Raw genomic sequence first — 15,931 nt, forward strand, 5'->3', positions numbered from 1 at the left:
ACTTGGAGGGTGTTACATGGGTTACGATGTACGTCATCGGCACCTGCGGTTGGACGCGTTGCGCGCCGTGGCTTGACAGGGGTCTGCTTGCCCCGCTTTCGACTCGACTGGATTTTCTTGTCGTGGGTCCAACGCGAACTATGAACCTAAAGAACAGCATAGTGAGACTGCGGTTCAAAAAATACGAGCGCGCCAAGAACCATGTTCGTTATCTAGGACTATCCGGGTACCCTCTCCAACCGACATTCTACATACAGCTACCCATTGCTCAAGTACTCTGTTCCTTCATGCAAAAGTCTATCTATAGCCCCTTGATCTTCTCTTCAAGCGCGCGTTTGATAGCTGATATCATATTAGCAGTGTTTTCAAGTCCTGGTGTGATCTGGAGTTGACATACCATTGCAGCTTTCGTTAGCATCACCAAATAACATCTTTGTGTTCTCCATGAAGAACATCGGGTTCGGCACGTCGGCGTATCCACTGGCCATGCCTCTCTTCATGATGACAACCTGCTTGCTCTTCCACGCGTGCAGTACCGGCATACCTGCGATTGCACTACCAGGCTCTAGTGCGATGGGGTTCACTGTATCGTTCGCACCGATAACGAGGGTTACGTCCGTGTCTGGGAAGTCGTCGTTGATCTCATCCATCTCAAGGACGATGTCATATGGAACAGAGGCTTCAGCGAGAAGGACGTTACATTGTCCAGGCATTCGTCCCGCGACAGGATGGATGGCGAAGCGTACGGTTATACCTTTCGAACGTAGGTTTTTCACAAAGTCCGCAAGCGCGTACTGTGCTTTAGACACGGCCATGCCGTAACCGACTACGATAATGACGCTCTCTGCGTTGACCAGAGCTTCGGCTGTTTCTTCGGATGTTGTTTTCGTTATCTCGCCCTCGATCTTGGAGCCCGACTGCACCGTGGGAGCTATGCCGCCAAAGAGTACATTGGTCAGTGACCGGTTCATGGCTACGCACATGATGTAGGAAAGGATCGATCCTGATACTCCAATCAGAGCACCAACTGTCGTAAGCAAGGGGTTGTCCAACATGAACCCCTCAGCCACTAGTGCGAACCCAGAATAAGCGTTCAGGACGGTGATGACAACTGGCATATCTGCTCCACCGATGGCAGCAGTGGTTGTGTAGCCTTTGACAAAAGAGAGCGCCGCATTGCCGAGGAGACATGCGGCGCCGATTAGAGGTGCACCCGGTGCGTAGGTCAAGAAAGCACCCATTGTCGCTACATTCGCCCCAAGCAGTGTACTATTGATGAGATGTCGGCCGGGCAACGCCAAAGGTTTCGAGCTCATTTTGGCGGCTAACTTCAGGAAAGCGACAATGGACCCAGTGAATGTAACACCACCGATGAGAACACCAAGGTAGGCAGAAACCATGTGAAGGGTTGAAATATCTCCAGAATGGCCCAAGACGCTACCGATGCTTGTGAGTACGGCGGCGAGACCGACAACAGAATGGAGCGCGGCGACTGTTTGGGGTAACGAGGTAGGCGTAATCCTCCGACCAATCATCAGCCCAGCGACAGTGCCTACTGTAGCCAGGCCGGCGAATTGAGTGAGAACATCGGAAGTGAAGCCGACAGCGGCTAAAGACGCAAGGAATCCAGAGAATACACCGAGTATGCCCAACATGTTACCTCGCCTCGCAGTCGTCTGAGATGCAAGTCCTGATAACGAAGTCATGCAGAGTATGCTGCTGACAAGATAGCCTGCTTGGACCAGACCTGCCATACCGGTAGAGGCTGCTGCGATGAAGCCACCACCAAAGAGTGCTGCGGGGACTGCGTACAGCCAGGGATACTCCTTGGGGTCAGTAGGGCGTCTGAACATATCCAGCATCCTTTTCGAGATTACGAATCCTCCCGATATGTTAACGAAAGCCAATAAAACCGACAAGGCTCCAAGCGTTTGTGGGATGGTTTCAGGAAGGTAGCCACCACCCATGGCATACAAGCCGCCAACACCTATGATTCCGGAGATGGCATTCGTTACGCTCATGAGCGGAGAGTGCAAAGCAGGCGCAACACCCCAGACCACTCGGTATCCAATCAGACTGGCTAGTGCGAACGTAAAAGCGTTAGACATGAACAGCGGGCCTGTAAATTTACCCAAAGTCAGAGCAGCAGTCATGCCACCTGTGACGCTGGCTACTTGCCGAGACTGGGTCTGCCATGGTGTTAGCGCAACAGCATTTGCAACCTGGTCTGCAGGCGACGGTGCAGGCTTGGCTTGGACTGGTGGAGGAGCTGGACGTGGAGCTGGAGGAAGGATCTTGCCGTTATAAGTGACAATAGCACCGCGAGTGACTTCATCGGTAAGATCAACATCGTAGTACTTCTCCTTCTTGTCCTTTGGGGTCAGTGAAAGCAGGAACTTGGTGACGTTGTTTGAATAGAGAGTTGACGATTGGGTTGGTAGGCGAGACGGAAGGTCAGTATAACCTGCGCTCGAGGTTAGTACTGACTCGCACGGAACTATCATGGTGACAAACCAATGACTGATACCCCTTTATAATCTACCAGTTTTCCAGGTTCTGTAGCTTCGCAGTTACCTCCAGCTTCGGCCGCTAGATCCACGACAACGGAACCAGGTTTCATCGCGCCGAGCATGGCCTTGGTGATTAGTTTCGGTGCGGGCTTGCCTGGAATCAAGGCTGTAGTGATGACAATATCAACCTCTCGGCACTGTTCATAGAAGAGTTTCATCTCTGCTTCGATGAACTCCTTGGACATGACTTTGGCATAGCCGCCAGCTCCGGAACCATCTTCTGAGATGTCGACTTCGATGAATTCCGCACCCAAAGATTGGACTTGTTCACGCGCTGCGGATCGTGTGTCGAAACCACGGACAATGGCACCCATTCGTCGAGCCGTTGCAATGGCACTCAGGCCTGCAACACCAGCGCCAATGACTAGAACTTTACAGGGAGGTATTTTTCCAGCAGCCGTTACCTGTCCAGTTAGAAAACGTCCGAAATGGTTAGAAGCTTCCAAGACTGCCTTATAACCAGCGATGTTCGCCATGGATGATAGTGCATCGAAGACTTGCGCTCTAGAAATCCGCGGAATCATGTCCATGGCGAATGCAGTAGCCTTTCGGGTTGCGATTCGTTCCACGGTCGGCTTGTTCTGCATTGGGTAGAGCATGGATATGACAGTAGCTCCCTCTCGAATAGCGTCCACTTCGCTATCATTTCCATCAATACTGAGAGCTCGGACTTTGAGCAAAATGTCGCTCTCGGAGAAGACATTTCTGCGATCCACAGTCTGAGCCCCAGCTTGCTCATAGGCTTCGTCAGTAAAAGTACCGGCACTGCCAGCACCACGCTCAATCAAGATGCGGGAGAAGCCTTTCTTGAGTAGAAGCTTAACATTCTACGAGGTCGAATATGCAAAGTAAGCTCATGTCTCGCATCTAGTCAGTATAGGGAAACGTTACCTGTGGCGTGATTGCTACCCGCCTCTCGCCAGGATAGCTTTCCTTGGGTACTCCAATAGTGAGGTTGGAGTAAGGGCCTGCGGTGAACGGCGGGGTGTTAGGTAACTCCTCGTCGTGCGGCTCCGATGCCTGCCCGGATGCATACCGCACAACAGCCGTAACATGCGAGACATGCTGCTGCAGGGACAGCGGGCGCGGGCGGGTAAGGTTCCGAAGGCTCGTGGTAGCCAAAGTATGTTTTGAACCATCTCCACGTCCCAGCACTGGTGTTGATTTCAATGTAGAGAGAGAAGCACACGGCTTCAAGGTAGCAAGTAAGCTGCCCCGCTGCGGGCGAAGGGCAAGCGCCCTACAGCCAGCGACGCAGTTCATGCCGTCTCGAATGACAATGAGCAAAGGGGGAAGTCAGGTACCCGCATCTGCCAGCGATTCTTGAGTTTCTTCCAAAAGAAGATAGGGTTAGCAGCTGGAAATAATGCCAGAAAGCAGCGTGAGTGAACGCCAGAAAGGCCACCGGCTTGCGAGACATGGTGGTACAATAAGGCGGTACCTCTGGGCCGCGTTTCCCTCGTGTTGTGTTCTGCCGAATTAAACACCACCGGTGCAGTTTCCCCGCACTCCTCCACTCCCCGTGCATGAACCCCAAGGTTTACCAAGTCCACGAGCCACATCGCGATGCACTATCTCTGACGCCTGTTCTGACAATGTACGAAGCCAAAAAATCGCATACTTCATCCATCAGCTGCGACATACCCTATTTAGGAGCATTCACGTCGTCCCAAGTTTGCCTTGGGATTATCTGAGTGTCTGCTTGTTAAGGGATGAAGGTCTCCCCGCACATAGCAGGCGATCACGCGCTGTGGGGCGGCTCCCAACTGTATGGTCCATTTCCCAATTTGGAGCGCTTGGGATCCTAGTTTCCGTCCACTACCGCCTTGCGCTGGGGTCGCGACAGCGAGGGTAGCCGATTCGCCGCAGTAAGTGACACGCATCCTTTCTTTACCATTGTTACACACTAGAAGCCTGCCTGGAATCCATCTACTATTCACATGAGTGAAGAAATTATCAGGACAGGTGCGAAAGCATGCCGTGAAAACTGTATCCATATTGTGAGGTCACTGTGGAGAAAGCAAGGCAAAGGTATGTTCAAAAAAACACATATTGTTACATTACGACTACAGAGATGCTAAAATCATACTAAGGAGTGACTATGCGGCGAGCTGACGCTCAAGGTAAAGCCAAATAGAAACGGTTATTTACAGAAGAGAAAAAGAGTATTACTCATGAGGTCCACCATCGTCGTCACAGTCTCGAAATTTAATGCGCCCATGCGATGCAGACATAAGTCGTTGTTCTTGTTGTTGGAAGTGCAACAAGTATCTACTCGTCGCGCTTGGCCTTGAAGTAAGACCAGCCACCCCAGTTGAAGCTGGCGTTGACATCAACGTCCCAGGTGAAAGACTTCTGGCAACCCCACTGGGAAGAACCTCCGACGGAGATGTCGAGGTTGGCCTGGGCAGGGGTGAACTTCTTGGTGAAGAGGCGGCAGTGAGTACCGAAACCCTTGCCCTCCTTCTCGAGGTAAGCAGCCTGGAACTGAACGCAGCCACCCTTGTTCATGCCGAACATGGAGAGCCACATGCCAATGATGCCGTGCTTGCGGTTGACCTCGTTCTGCTTCTGGGCGTAGGCGGCGCAGAGGGAAGGATCGAAAGGACCGGGGAAAGTAGTCTGACCCATGCAGAATGGCTGCTGGTTGTGGAGCTTGTGGCCGCAAGACTGGGGCTTGCTGCAAGAAGGAGGAGTAGGAGGGTTGTAGGTAGCCTTGTTGTAACCGTTGGAGCCGACAATGACAACCTCGAATCCATCCTGGCCCTGACCGACGTTGGTAGCAGACTCCTTCTTGACATCCTGTCCCCAGAGAGTGCACTTGAAGCGGGTAACGGAGTCAGGCTTGTCGCAAGAGCACTGGCGCGGGTTCCACTTGGGGTCACGCTCGATGTAAAGGTTGAAACCAGTGCAGGTGGAGGTAGAGTCACACTTGGCGGAGCAAGCAGCAGTGTCGTAGCTGGTAAGCTCGTAGTATCCGAGGTAACCGCTGCCCTCAACGGAGGCGCTGAGGTCTACGAAAGAAGACTCGTAACCGGAAGGAGTCTTAGCGGAGGTAGCCAACTTGTGGTAAACCTCGTTCTTCTTGAAAGCATCGGCAGTGTCGGGAGTGGTTGGTGGGCCGTAGGCGTTGGGCTGAGCAGCACATGGGTCTTCAGGGTTGATGAAACCACAGTAGGTGCCGACCTCGATCTGAGTAGCGCAGGCGGGGTCTGAGGTGAAAGCGAAGGTGTTGGTCCAGCTAACCGGGGAGCACGAAGATGGTGCAAGGTTGGTAGAAGAAGGGTTGGCGGCAGGCGCAGCGGTGGTAGCCGGAGCAGGGGTAACGGCAGGAGCAGGAGCAGGCTGGTTGTTCTGAGCCTGGTTCCAGTTCCACCAGAAGGTAGGGTCACGAGCCTCAAGCTGGGCACCGACGCTCCTCTTTGCTTGCTGGGCAGTAGCAACGCCAGTGGCAGCAGCAGCGGCGGTGTTCTGAGCCTGAGCCTGGTTGTAAGCGCTCTCAGCAGTGACACCAGCCTTTGGGCCCTGAGCAACGTTGTTGGGCAAGGCGTTGAACTGGTTGACATCGAAAGCCTGAGGCGCTGGAGAAGCGGCTACGAGGGCAGCAGCCCCAAGGAAGAGGGAGTAACGCATATTGAACGATTGGATGGTAAAGTAGCGAAGGTAGTGTAGTAGTGAAAGTAGTAGTGAAAGACCGATGCTGATGAGCTGATGATGAATTATTGACCAGTGTACCGGTGGCTCTTATATACATCGACTCTCACATACTCATGCGGTCTTTGCCTCGGTGATAGTACTGATTTGAGATCTATGTCATGAGTGGAGACGAAAACAGACGAGACATGGCCGGTAAGTTCGACCTGTCTTCCTGAAAGAGTTGGCGGCAGTACCTGGAAACAATAGTTCACCAAACTTTAGCCTAGCTCCGGATGAAATGTCATGGTCGCCAACGCCGGGAACGTGCAGAGCACATGCAGGTACCAGGGCCAGAGCCAATGAGAGGCCATTGTTTATGATGCCAGTCTAAATCGGGACAAGATAACTGCAAGTCATGGATCTTTTTCTTATCTCGAAGCAGGGAGATCGATAGCAAAATTGGGGGTTTTCAGATCGCGATTGTGTGTAGGCCTCCATGACGATACTCCATTGTAGATCAACAGACTTTCGATCCCGCTGCTCCAAGTATCGGCAACCTGAGGATTTGCGGCATCGTCAAGGCGGGTCTGTAACCGAAAGCTTAGGTTATTTTTGATCAGTCCAAGAAGTTCTAGAGCCCCACTTATCTCGTTAGCTTTGGCGTCCGCGGTTTACTATGTCAATAGTCACCTTCAGGGAAGCAGACTTGCGCTCGCAAAGGGACCGATCAGCTCATCAGGGGTACACTGTCTGCGCGAACGTTTGAGTAGTGTTGAAGCTCCAGCCTTACTTGGCCCGATTGTTTGTCTATTGCTGTGTTCGCGCCCGTTAAGGAACATTCCACAACGAGGTTGAAGAAAGACCCGCAGACTGAGTTGCCTACGACGGAAACTGTCGCAGTACTGCATACCGAGATGAGGTGATGTAAGCCTCCAGATCTTCAGCTAAGCATTGGTACTTGCATCGCAACGCTTGATTTGCACATGGATGCTACATGGCGATTAATGACGCGAGCATTCTGTGGCTCCTCAAGTGGAGTCTTGTGGTCGCGACTACCACGCCGCCCGGTGTCTGTGGATACGCGACAGATACGTGCGAGCAGCAAAGTGAGTTTTCTCGGCCAGGGGCTAGATAGCCAGGCTAGCGTGTGGCTTTTCCTGGAGTTGTGACGATGTGGGTGCTCGCGTAAAGATGCTCGCCATGGCCGTCGCAGAGATCATGCAGGGAGAGACTGCGTACCATGGGACCCTCAGGGGCCCGAATCTCCTTAACTGGTGCCCGGCAGATCTCGCGCACCCGCATACACACCGGCCTACGTGCGATGCATCCCAGTCTCGTGGGCCAGTGTGTAGAATCGACGATGTACGGCGAACTTCATCTTCTCAAGGCTCGATCTGTCTTTGTGGGTTGTGGCACGACGGGTCTTACCCACGCGCCTATCCAAGGCGTCGGAAGGCGTCGGTCTACCCCACAACGCCTTCGAGAGTTGCTAGTCGCAAGCCTTCGATAAGCTCTCCTCAAGACAGAGAGTCGTTGTGCACTGGCAGAATCATCGACGATCCGGTACAACTGTTGCTAATCCTGTAGTGTCAGTTCCAGGAGGCGAAGGAAAAACTGGTGCGGAATCGCTCCGGAACCTGCGGAGTGGAGACTAAACGGCTCGGTCGATCTCGCTAGCGCCACAAGGTTTGACTAGCATTGCTCAGCCTCATCATTGCCCTCACCTGCCACCGCTACTGAGCGTCAACAACGGCTGTTCTCCGTCACTACCTCGGACTAAAATCACTCGCATGTCACAGGTGTATTGCCAATGTTTACACCCCTCATCTCCGCTCGCTGTCACTTGTCGCTTGACGTCAGTCCGTCTGCCTACCATCTTGGCTTGCGTCTTCGACACTTTTCAGATGTGCTGCTGAGTACATCGGTCAAACCATAGGGTACCACGCATTTGCTCGCCATTGATCTTGTGTGGGCTTTGCGACTCATGTCGCGAAGCCGTATGCGCTTGGTCGGTTAGGATCCAGACCTTTGCAGAGTCTGAGACAGGACGCCATCCCAAATCGAGCCATTCGCCCTTGAAATGGTGAAAATAACTCCGAGAGCTGAACCCACCTGAGCCACCTGAGCCACTTCAAGCCACCTCGGTCAGGGGTTACATCCGAGATCCGATTAGTGTCAGTAGATGCATCCAAATACTCATTCGAAGTGAGCCAGCGACAGCAACCACCGCCCGGTAGCGAAACAAGGATGAGCATGCTTCGAAGATAATCGCCATTCTCTGATTCCAAAGACCATTGAAATGCAGCGATGTGTACATCTTTAAAGTACATACGTCTCGATTTCTAGGTCGACGAGCTAGAAAAAAGTGCACATTTTCGCAATAGGATAGACTTTAGGTACAACACGCAAATTGAGCTCTTTCGACGATCAGGTTGGTTCGATCGTTTCTCCTGGATCATGCAGCCAAATTTTGAAGAAAGACTTGTTACCGCGTCGCAATACATACCCAAACAATTCTTGCAAGTTCCATCTCTTGTTGTCCATGGGCCAAACGCAAGCTTGATAACACTCCAGACTTCTGGGTTGTTTGCAGATTTTAGCAAAGACTTGAGCAGAATGTTCTAGGTTCTTTGACTTAATCCATTTCTTGGGAACCACACATCATCCTCTGCTCGATGCTTTGGACAATCTTCCTCTAGTGATTCTTCCCGCATATCCACGTAGAAGTTTGAATGACCACCTAGCTCTGGCGATCATCTGGATTCTCGACACTTTTTCGTTTTGTCTCCAAAGTTATCAATATGTAATCGGTGGGCGAAAGACGTATGAACTTATGCCCATACCTAAGCAGCTTCATAACACAGCAGTGCGGACAAGCGTTGTGACTTCGTATACCGAATTAACCGGAGGCGAAGTCTTGATAACAAGCCGAGGTATGAGGCGAGGCGAAACGCACGAAAGGTCGATTAATGTACATTCATTTGAAAGGAGATTGAAGAAAACCAGAGCAAGCGGAGGTTTCTCTACTCTGCCTGCATACAGATTTCCTCTTGAAACCGCAAGTTTAGGTCACCTTGTGGCCAGTGATCCCGGGTAAACCCTGCATATTGATCGGGAAAGAAGAGCGTGGATTTACCAGATCGTATATTACCCAATTACGCGACCCGCTTACCGAGTATACATATTGCAGGTTAAATTATGGCATACTAGTCGAGACCATGTTCTGTAAGCACAATACCCCAGAATCTCGGGACCTGGATATGGCTACACTATCCGATCTTGTCCGTCTTGTTGCCGGTCACGCATCGCCTGATCTTCGATTGCACCCTGGTCGCGGCAAGGCAATCTCGACGTTGTCGACGACTATTTTAAGCGCGTTAAAACAGCATCGGAGCCTTGTCATGCAGGTCCAGAGCCTCCTCGGAAGCAACATGTCAATCAATATGCCATCCAAGCTTTTCGTATTCTCACTATAATGCTTCTCAGTTTTCTTGAACCCTTATGATACGTTACCAACGCAGGGTCACTACCACTGCAGACTTCCTACTGCAACGCAGATCACCACCTGCGTAAAGTGCTCAGCTACTCCGTCTTCGGATGCTCTTGGTCATGATTTCGTATTTGCCATACTGTCAAGTCGTGTTTTTGGCGGAAGCAATCTAATCAGCATCTTGAGAACCCCAGGCCATTGTTTAGATACCGTGGTCTTATTACCGGAGAACTTCTTCTGGGACTAAATTTGGAAGCCAAACTAGCTGCATCAAGACTACCTAGGTATTATACCCTCGAACCATCATTTCGATCATCTTGCAATGTATGTGAGGCGGCATGGTAAGGTTCTGGACAGTGTATGGGTCTACAACCGCGAAATTGCATGCGAGTATCGTTGGTCAAGAAGTATAAGAATGCTTCTTTCCCCGTCATGCTGAGTACCATCATCGATCAACAGCCTTCACTATCAACATTCACTACAACGCCTGATCACTCCGAGAGATCCTTGTCCCAGCAATAGCAAACATGCATGCCAAAATCGCCCTCCTCCTTCCGGTCCTCGCTTTGGCCAACCCAGTCCCTCAGTCAACTACTGGTGATGCTCCTTCTCCAGAACAGATCACTATTGTTGACACGACGTACTCTGGTAACGGCTGCCCTCAAGGCTCCGTCTCTACCAGTACCTCAACCGACAAGACTGTACGTACCACCCCAATACATCCCTTTTGAGCTTGAGGGGATGATGCAATCCTACTTCATCATCTCGTCTACAGCAACTCTTTACACTACGCCCTCTAAAACTATGGAGGATCTACCCAGTAGGAACTTCAGCTCACACTAACAGGTCGTGACCTATGGATTCGACCAATTCCAGACATACATCGGTCCCGGTACCACCCCAGCAGGCAAGTTCGAAGTCGTATGTCCTGGGCAAAAGGTGATATTAACAGCTCTCCAACAGACCGAAGCAAGAACTGTCAACTTCACCTCAACTTGAAGTACCCAGGAGGCTTCCAATACGCTGTTGTTGACGCCACCTATCATGGATGGGCACGTCTTGATGAAGGTGTGACCGGAAGCTTCATCACAACCTACTACTTCTCGCAAGATGCCGGCAAAACGCAAACCACGCGCATGTCAGCCGTCGGCGGCGGTGCCCTTCTCAACGGCCAAGTCTATACCAAGCAAGATAGTGTAGAGACGACGGCAACCATCTGGTCGCCCTGTGGCCAGAACGGCATTCTCAACATCAACAACAGGATTGCGCTCACGAACAAGAAGTCCGACCAGGCGGGTGAGATGAGCAACGATGATGCTACTGTTGCTTTCACCCAGCAGCTTCATGTTGCGTGGAGGGCGTGCACGCCTGGTTCTGGGTCGGGCTCTGGTGGTGCCGACACTATTGGAATCAACAACCCCAGCTCGGAGACCACCTTTGGTCAGTAAGTAGTTCAGATGACGGTTGAGGGGGCATGTTGATCGGGTTGAACATGTAAATAGTCAGTCGCGATGTTTCTGTTTAGTCACGAATGTTGAAATCTGTTTCTTCGCATGTATGGTTGTTCAATGGCATCAGTGATTGATTTCTCAACTTCACAACACCCAAGAGGAAAGTAGGCAGGTTGTTCATCACCTTGCCTGTGCAACGACCAATGAAATCAAGAATACAAAAGTGAGTATGCAATGCATCAATAGGAAAATCGGCAACCATACGTTCCTTGCGCCAGGCCTACAAGGGCATATAGTCCATGTACAAGTAAGCCCAAGCCGCACCACAGCCCTGGCCATCTTGTTCTGTAACGTGACGTTCTCATTTGTAACCAAATGTCTGCTTCGCCAGAAATGATAACTTTGCCCAAATCAAATCCCCTAATCGTACAAAATACCAATCAACCCTGCGATCTGCGTCGGTCCTGGATGGATCGCAAAACATCAAGCCAACCACCATCATCTATATCCCCGTCCCCTGTGGTTCGCGACAAGAAATGATCAGGAATCTGAAGAAATTTAATAGGTTGCCACTAGATACTTACCGTTGTATGCAGCCATATTTGACGAAGATCCGCCCCCGTTGACAATGATGGGGTTACTATCGACGACATGCACAGCCAAGCCATTGCCTGCAGACGTGACTGGTGGATCTGTAGCAGAGTTGCGGATGCGGATGAGAGTGATGCGTATTCGATAGGTACCAGCTTGGCGAATGATGAGCTCAGGGAAGCGCATATAGCCTACACCGTGGGGGTCGGCCATCTCCATGGAGGCAATGGATCCATCCGCTTCATCGTCGTTGAATGGGTGAATAGAGTCAAAGATCCGCCCGGCGAGTGCCGAATTGAGAGCGTTCGGATCCACTGAGGCCGGAGTGTTTGGGCCCGGAACCAGAGCGGCGACTGCAACAAGATTTGTCGAGTCTGCAACAGCATCATCAATATCTGCGTTGATGGTTCGTAATCGCACCACGATCGATCCAGGCATTGTCTGACCAACTCGGGCAGTTCGTGGCGGCTGTACTACGATATCCATGGCGTACCGAATCTCTTCCGGTGATGGAGAATGCTGACCTGATCTTGATCGTCCTGAAGTATGATGGTTTCCAGATTGATGCCTCGAGCGAACAGATCTGCTTCCTAGCGCTCTTGGCCTTGCAACGTCAGCCATCGAGGATGTGGCGTTGGTTAATTGATGATCTGATTCTCCGTTGAGTAATCCCGCAATGCGAGCTGAACGCCTGAGCGATGCGTGACTGCGACTGTTTCGTGCGGTGGTCTGTCGTGAAGTGAATCTGGTTTGAGAGGTTGATGGCGGATTTGATGTGTCTCTCCTAGAAGACGCGCCCCGGTTGGGATTTTGATCTCTACCTCTTCCACGTCGGGGGCCTCTTCGCATCTGATGAAGGCTGAACCTGTTTTTCTTAGTAGAGTTTCATGGAATGACTTGAGTCAGGCAAATAGCAACCCAGCTGTTAGGGTGTTGAGGGTCCACTTGTGCTGTTGATGTAGAAGAAGATGGCGAAACAAGAGAAGCAAGCAAAGTATGGATGAATGGAGGACAGGAAAGACAGAAAAAAGACTCTGATGTAAGACGAAGCCTTGGAGCAGGATTATGCGATGTTGGATAACGAAGATATAGGAAATGAAGTCAAGCCACGAGTCAGACTCGTCATCTAAACTCGCTTGGTGCACATGGGGCCGCCCCTCCATTAGGATGACGATGGTTCGTTCTGTGCAGTTGAACCCAATACTAGGACCCTTTAATCTCATAGCCGCCTAGTGAAGAGCAAGAATGCAGCAGCGAGCAATATCTCGAAGGATATAGGCAGAGGTGAGGTTTGGAAGTCCCTCACCAGTCCGCCTAGGCCCCCGGCGCCACCCCACATCTCGGCGCGATTCTCCAGTGGAGGGTCCGCCTTTTGCGCCTGTAATTGGCGCTGTTCATGCAGCCCTTCGGCTAAAGAGCGAACGTTCGTCCATGCATCGAAGATGAGAAGAGATATGTAGAGGCAGACGGCAGGCGGCAACAGAAGAAGACGATAGCGCGGAGTATGTGGTAGAGATGCAGCACACGGTGTTGCAGGGAAATTGACGAATGTGATGCGTCACAGGAACCCGGCAGGCCATGTGGCGACAGGGATAATGAATAAAGACGGGATGAACGCGTAACCAAGCGAGATGAACTGCTCACCTTCTGGCTTGTCACACCTGCCCGCCTGTTCCTCAAGCGTGTGGAGGGTGTGGTTTTGCCCTTTGCCCCAGAAGTTATACAAAACCGCTGCGAGTCTCCGCCGTGATTGTGATACTTGATGCGATTTGACAATGGCAATGCCAATACTGAATGCGCTCTATCGCGATATTGCCATGGACTGGGAAGGAGCTTCTTCGGGGCCTCTAGAAGGCGCCGGCTTTGTCAGAGTTCTGTGACGCTCTATGCTGCTGTTGTATATCAGCCATGCTTTGCCCACACAGTCAGATGTGCCTTTCCTCATCCACCATCACATCTCTGCTCGCATTGACGGCAGTACCGCCAACGGAGCGTCGTCCGCCATGAACCACACCCTCTGCAATGAACCGAGCTTATCCGACGTACCTCTTCTTGGCTGCCGTGCCCGACGTCGACGGGTATACAATGCACACCGGCGGAAGCAGACCCAGATGCAGTTTCGGGACGTTTTGAACCGTCAATGATGGAAGAGATGCAAAATGTCTCACTTGACGAAGGAGTCTGGAGCCAATGCCTTTGAGTTTTGAGCGGCGGTTTGCTTCCTGTAATCGACTGGCCTTCTCGGAGACGGTGAGTACGCCGTCTTATACAGAGCCGTCAAGCTACAAGCATCTAAACGATTCTTACCTGTTGCAGTGGGCTGCATTTCATGGCTTGCCGCCCTCCGCTATTGGCCTGAGCTGAGCCTCCCCCGTTTCGAAAGCGCGTCCGCCTGCTTCCATTCCTTCTGGCATAGTAAACCCAGCCATGACCGTGCTTGTTGCGCATCGGCCTAGCGTTGCCGCCATTGACATGTCGCCCGTGGAGCTTGAGAGTCGGCGTTCTTGAGGAGCATCTTTAGCCAGTAGCGTCCGCCTGTCTTACGGCTAGCATTGCAAGATTGCCGATCAAGGCACAACTACTGACCCGACTACATGGTATAGCTGCGTGGCCTGCGCGAGAGCACCAATTACCGAGCCGTCGTCCTGGAATAAGCCTTTGTGACACACACGGCTGCACCTTGCGCTATCGCCATCAATCTCACAAAAGGAATATTATTTACATCAGGACTCCGCAGTAACATCCTCCCTGTACGCCGTTCCGCCCTGGTGGTAGCCACTTTCATCCACCACCATGGACAATCATGTGCACCTGCCCCTTACCGGTGCAAAGGCTCTTGATCTTTTTCTCCATCCCTTCACTTGCGTCTTCCGAACTTCTCCGCAAGCCATTCATGCCAGAACTGTATTACTAGAGGCGAATCCCACTGTTACAGGCGGCTACATACAGATCTTATACCGCATGTTGGACATCTGTCAGCTCCATCACAAGCTGTTTGGCTAGCTTTACCAGAATGGTGTAACACGCTTTATCCTCGATTCTGCCGTCTTCCCGGTCTGTCTTCCGAACGTTGTTACGCACGCTGGTCCTGCAAGGTTCTAAGAGAAATTTGCCGCATCCTCACCATGTTCGGCATTCTGCACAGTGTCTATTTCTACCCATTTCTCACATTCTGTCTATAGTCCTCTGGGATACTTTTCTGGATCTTGCTCGCTTGTGTCATCTCAGTATTGCTTGTAAAGGAAGGCTGGGGAAGCCATGAATGAGACCCTGATCCAAGGTCGGGCGTTCAGCTCAGGTCTTGAGATTTCCCACGCTCGTCGAGTCGCTTGACAGGGGGCCCACGTCACGTACCTTATCCCGCTTCTTAGTTGCCGAATCCGATCTGGCAATATGCGAGTGGGCTTGGAAGGGATGATCAGCAAGGATATTCCTAGTTCGCCGAGGCTTGCCGTCTGCTCAAGAGCCGATGTGTCGAATCTTGGAAGCTGGAAAGAATGAGATGCTTTTGCGGAAGCAAATCGCAGCAACCGATGCCGTACAACTAGGCAGCCGTGCCTTTCACGAGATCTACTGATCAGCGACCTTGGGCCATCGTCTTGACCGCTGGATTGGAAACCTCGCCGAAATTCCGCCCATATCACCCTTACACCCGTCCTCTTCAGATGTACTGCGCTTCTTTTAGTCCAATGCGCTTTTCAGAGTCGATCGCGGTTGCCGCGTGGCAATCAGACCCCGATGTATGGTTCCATCCTTGTTCGATCAACAATCCTGGTCATTAAGTACTCGCTCGGGCAGCACATCTTCCTACCAACCCGGACAGAAAGTCTCTAAACATATTACCAAACACATCCTCCGATATTGCCCATCCCAATGCTTGACCAGGCAAGCTAGAACCACCTGGCTTGACCATTAAAGATCACACATTCGTCCATGAGAAGGATGCATACTGCTCGCATCGGGATACACGGCTCAGATGACTACCGGAGTACTCGATTTAATATGCGTCAGATCTACTTCCGTATCCAAGCATATGTTTAACCACACTGTTGGAAGCGCCCCACGCCACTTCAGGGATGGCGGGGTCTGTCCATGCGACACATCCCCAAAAAGTCGTGGAGCGCGGAAATTTATCGCTGGTAAGACGTTGTGCGAATCGCTTTTCTTGTAGGTACGCCACGACCCTTCCCCTA

At 51.7% G+C, this 15,931-nt stretch overlaps 4 protein-coding genes across 4 annotated transcripts; 1 reads left to right on the forward strand and 3 right to left on the reverse strand.

Moving 5' to 3' along the window:
- Window positions 1–301: 301 nt before the first annotated feature.
- On the reverse strand, window positions 302–3,833 carry J4E82_001226 (uncharacterized protein; the record flags this gene model as incomplete). The annotated part of the gene is made up of 4 exons (XM_051727542.1): window positions 302–342; window positions 398–2,464; window positions 2,515–3,397; window positions 3,462–3,833. 4 exons carry the CDS (start codon window positions 3,831–3,833, stop codon window positions 302–304), a joined length of 3,363 nt encoding a protein of 1,120 aa, XP_051592855.1.
- Window positions 3,834–4,841: 1,008 nt separating this feature from the next.
- Window positions 4,842–6,203, reverse strand: J4E82_001227 (uncharacterized protein; the record flags this gene model as incomplete). The annotated part of the gene is made up of 1 exon (XM_051727543.1): window positions 4,842–6,203. The coding sequence occupies one exon, from the start codon at window positions 6,201–6,203 to the stop codon at window positions 4,842–4,844; it is 1,362 nt and encodes a 453-aa protein (XP_051592856.1).
- A 4,020-nt stretch (window positions 6,204–10,223) lies between these two features.
- Window positions 10,224–11,144, forward strand: J4E82_001228 (uncharacterized protein; the record flags this gene model as incomplete). The annotated part of the gene is made up of 3 exons (XM_051727544.1): window positions 10,224–10,397; window positions 10,543–10,603; window positions 10,660–11,144. 3 exons carry the CDS (start codon window positions 10,224–10,226, stop codon window positions 11,142–11,144), a joined length of 720 nt encoding a protein of 239 aa, XP_051592857.1.
- Window positions 11,145–11,587: 443 nt separating this feature from the next.
- Window positions 11,588–12,224, reverse strand: J4E82_001229 (uncharacterized protein; the record flags this gene model as incomplete). Its single annotated transcript, XM_051727545.1, has 2 exons — window positions 11,588–11,664; window positions 11,732–12,224. The coding sequence occupies 2 exons, from the start codon at window positions 12,222–12,224 to the stop codon at window positions 11,588–11,590; spliced, it is 570 nt and encodes a 189-aa protein (XP_051592858.1).
- Between the last annotated feature and the right edge of the window lie 3,707 nt (window positions 12,225–15,931).

The sequence above is a fragment of the Alternaria postmessia genome (assembly GCF_024291825.1).
Source record: "Alternaria postmessia strain BMP 2775 chromosome Unknown scaffold_4, whole genome shotgun sequence".
Taxonomy (NCBI): Eukaryota; Fungi; Ascomycota; class Dothideomycetes; order Pleosporales; family Pleosporaceae; genus Alternaria; species Alternaria postmessia.